This window comes from Micropterus dolomieu, linkage group LG23, assembly GCF_021292245.1.
Source record: "Micropterus dolomieu isolate WLL.071019.BEF.003 ecotype Adirondacks linkage group LG23, ASM2129224v1, whole genome shotgun sequence".
Classification (NCBI taxonomy): Eukaryota; Metazoa; Chordata; class Actinopteri; order Centrarchiformes; family Centrarchidae; genus Micropterus; species Micropterus dolomieu.
In genome coordinates, this window is record NC_060172.1 from 12,764,427 (window position 1) to 12,767,658 (window position 3,232).

Sequence of the window (3,232 nt, forward strand, 5' to 3'; positions counted from 1 at the left end):
GCTGGCACTTTCGGAGGCTGCTGTGCTGCAATCCAGCTCCTCCCTGTGTCCTGATGCTGCATCTCCTGACAGTGAACAAAAACATCTTAATGAGATGCAGAAATCTGCTCAGAAAGCTGCTGACAGCGATGAGGACTTTCTCAACCAAACATTATTACATCTCAACCAAACATTATGACAAGTCTCATGACCAGGGTTAATTTAAAAGGTTGTCATTTGTAAAACCATTTTAAAATGTTGATGACTCATTCTGCACTTGTATTAATTTAGCATCCAATGCAAAAATTTTATTAATATAATGCTTCTGTGTTTCTGGGACCGTGCCCCATTGAATACTGTACAAAAACAACTTTTTCACATATTTGATGGAGAAATATAAGAAATATGGAGAAAATATATTCTAGTTTTCTCCCTGATGTCCCCCTGCTGCTCTGCCTCAACTCTGTGATTCACAGAGTTTCCTGATGGACAGATTTACTTGTTGCTGAAGTAGTTAAAAGCTAACTTGCTGCTGTTATTAGCTCAGTTAGCTGTGCAACCACTGGTCAAATGAGCTCTGCCTGTACTAGGAGCTCGGAGCACAGGGGGAGTGTTAGTGTTTACCAGGGACTGTATGAAGGTGTTTACACCTTTACTCAAGCACTGAAGGTTTTCAGGCCAGGTGCGGGGGGCCCAGTAGGGAATGATGGTGTTCTGCAGACTTCCAGTGAACATGGCGTGAACAGGACCGAACACAGCCTCAAAGACCAACAGGAAATCTAGTACTGAGATGATTTACACAGAGCTTCTTGATGGATATATAGTTAGCTTTACTTTTTGCTAAACCGCTAACTGTAGCCTATATGCAAAATTAATTATTCAGTAAAACAATATGTTATCGTTAATTGTCCACTGCCAGATTATGGTGCTTTGATAGCGGCAAAAAATATAAAACAATAAATACTTTGATAGCGGTGCTGAAATAGACTTCAGGCTTGGCAGCAAAAGTTACTCACATAATCACTTCATCTGTAGTGTTTAAATAAAAGCCTGAGAAGATTTTTTACTGAACAACATTAAAAGAGTCTGTACTCTGTACCCTGCTTGACACACCTCTTTAGGTTAGGCAATAAATGAATGGCCTCAGGCTCTTTACAGAACACGCTTTGACACGCTGGGAATGCCGTCCTGGGCGTGTCAGTTTAAAAGCACAGTGAGTTCTCTCCATTCTTCATTATGCCTTACATCTCCTGCAGGGACTCAACAGCTAGGAGCCTCCTCTCTTCTGACTGAACAATTACAATGGCATTAAATGGTAAAATCGCAGTAGTGACCGGAGCAGCCCAGGGAATAGGAAAAGCAATGACGGAAAAACTCCTGCAAAATGGTGCCAAGGTAAAGTGGAAACTAAGTACAGATAAACAGTGAAAAGCAAAGTAAAAAAAATATATATATATATATATATATTTTTTTTTTTTTCAAGGAAACTAAGTGTATATGTGATGGTCCTTCACCTGTACAGGTAGCCCTCCTGGATGTGAATGAAACTGAAGGAAATAATTTAATGGAAGCCCTCGAGAAAGTGTACGGACGGGAGAGAACTTTGTTCCACATCTGTGATGTTGAATCAGAGGAGCAGGTGAAAGGTAACACACAAGAAATTAAGTAAACAAGTAGGGGAGGTGCTGAAGAGCCTGGAAACGCTTGAAGCCTATCAATCACACCAGGAGTTCGCAGAGTGGTTTGTGATTGTTTTTTGCAACCAAAGGTTCCAGTTAGCAGATCGTTTAACAGGAAGTTTCCAAACTCAGGAACATTTAGTCATATTGAGTTAACAGGAGTTAAGCCGATCACATGGCAAGGTATACAGTTACCTTAATTATTGTTTCAGTGTGAGGAAAGTATTTGATGATTATTCACAGTTTGTTGTGTGTGTGTTCTGAACAGGATTATTTTGTGTGGGAAGGTGTGGTAAAGACATAAAATGTACAAGCAGTCTTTTGATTTCACCACTTACTTGATATTGCAGAATCACACAAAATTTCAACCTCTTTTGAAATTATGTCGTTGTACATTTATTTGGTGTATTTGTATATTTCACGTTATATATTTCATCAGAACGTCAGCAGCACAAACTTTTTGTTCAACACACTGCTCATGCATATGAACAAAGTGATGCTTGATTGATGAAAATTGTATCTATTATTGCTAAAGATATAAACTATTAGTCTCTTGAATCTTCATCTTGAATATAACAGCTAGTCTATATTCTATGAAGTTATAATAGGAAATCATAATTTCATGTCAGTGAATTACTGCTGCAGTGAATGATTATTTTCATTAACGAGGCCCACGGATTATTTTCTCTATTAATGATTTATTTATCTTTAAAAAAAATCTTTAAAAAATGTCTTGACTTATTAATGGATTATCAGTATTGTTGCCAGATAAATTTTCAGAATGACTAATTGATCAACTGACTTATCATTGCAGCTCTACAGTAAATGATGACACACTGAAAAGGTTCTGCAACTGTCTAAGTAGGCTATATAAGGGAATCTTGATTATGAAAAGTTAACCACTGTTAACCACAACCACAACTGTTTTTTCTGCTCTCAAGCTGCCTTTGAGAAAACCGCAGAAACCTTCGGAGGAATAGACATCCTGTGCAACAATGCTGGAATCTTGAATGAGACTGCGTGGGAGAAAACTGTCTCCATAAACCTTGTAAGAAGTGAAAAAGAGTAACAAACCACCTCTGGTGGGGATTATGATCATTACTTGTACTTGGTCCCACAAGGGAGTTCATGTGTTTCATTTCACAACATTTAGTACTCAAAGGACGACCTGCAGCAGCCGTCACTGTGTTTATGAACAAAAAAGAGATTTCTACTGTCAACACCAAAAACGTCTATTAACCATTCTGTGTTGTAGATGGGGGTTATCAGGGGGACTTACCTGGCTCTGGAGCACATGAACAAGTTGACTGGAGGTCGGGGAGGGGTCATCGTCAACACTGCATCCATGGCAGGTAAAGCCCACCATGTACTGCAGATGTGTTTGTTTTTATAAATAATAAGAAAACAGCATTATTTCAATACATTAAGAAAAATAATAATAATAATAATAATCCTTATTTGTAGAGCACTTTTCAAAAACAAGTTACAAAGTGCTTTAACAAGTGTAAAGAATAATACAAAAAAAAGATAAGAGCATGAAAATTTAATATAAAATTAGTAAAATACAATAAAAT

At 37.7% G+C, this 3,232-nt stretch overlaps 1 protein-coding gene across 1 annotated transcript in view; it reads left to right on the forward strand.

The window, feature by feature from the left end:
* The first annotated feature begins 1,280 nt into the window (after positions 1–1,280).
* Positions 1,281–3,232, forward strand: part of LOC123963501 (15-hydroxyprostaglandin dehydrogenase [NAD(+)]-like) — a 3,797-nt gene continuing 1,845 nt past the window's right edge. Inside the window, exons 1-4 of the mRNA XM_046040404.1 lie at positions 1,281–1,374; positions 1,502–1,625; positions 2,600–2,706; positions 2,914–3,010. Of these exons, the coding sequence (XP_045896360.1) occupies positions 1,282–1,374; positions 1,502–1,625; positions 2,600–2,706; positions 2,914–3,010 (421 nt within the window). The 5' untranslated portion in view covers position 1,281. The remainder of the gene's footprint in view (positions 1,375–1,501; positions 1,626–2,599; positions 2,707–2,913; positions 3,011–3,232) is intronic.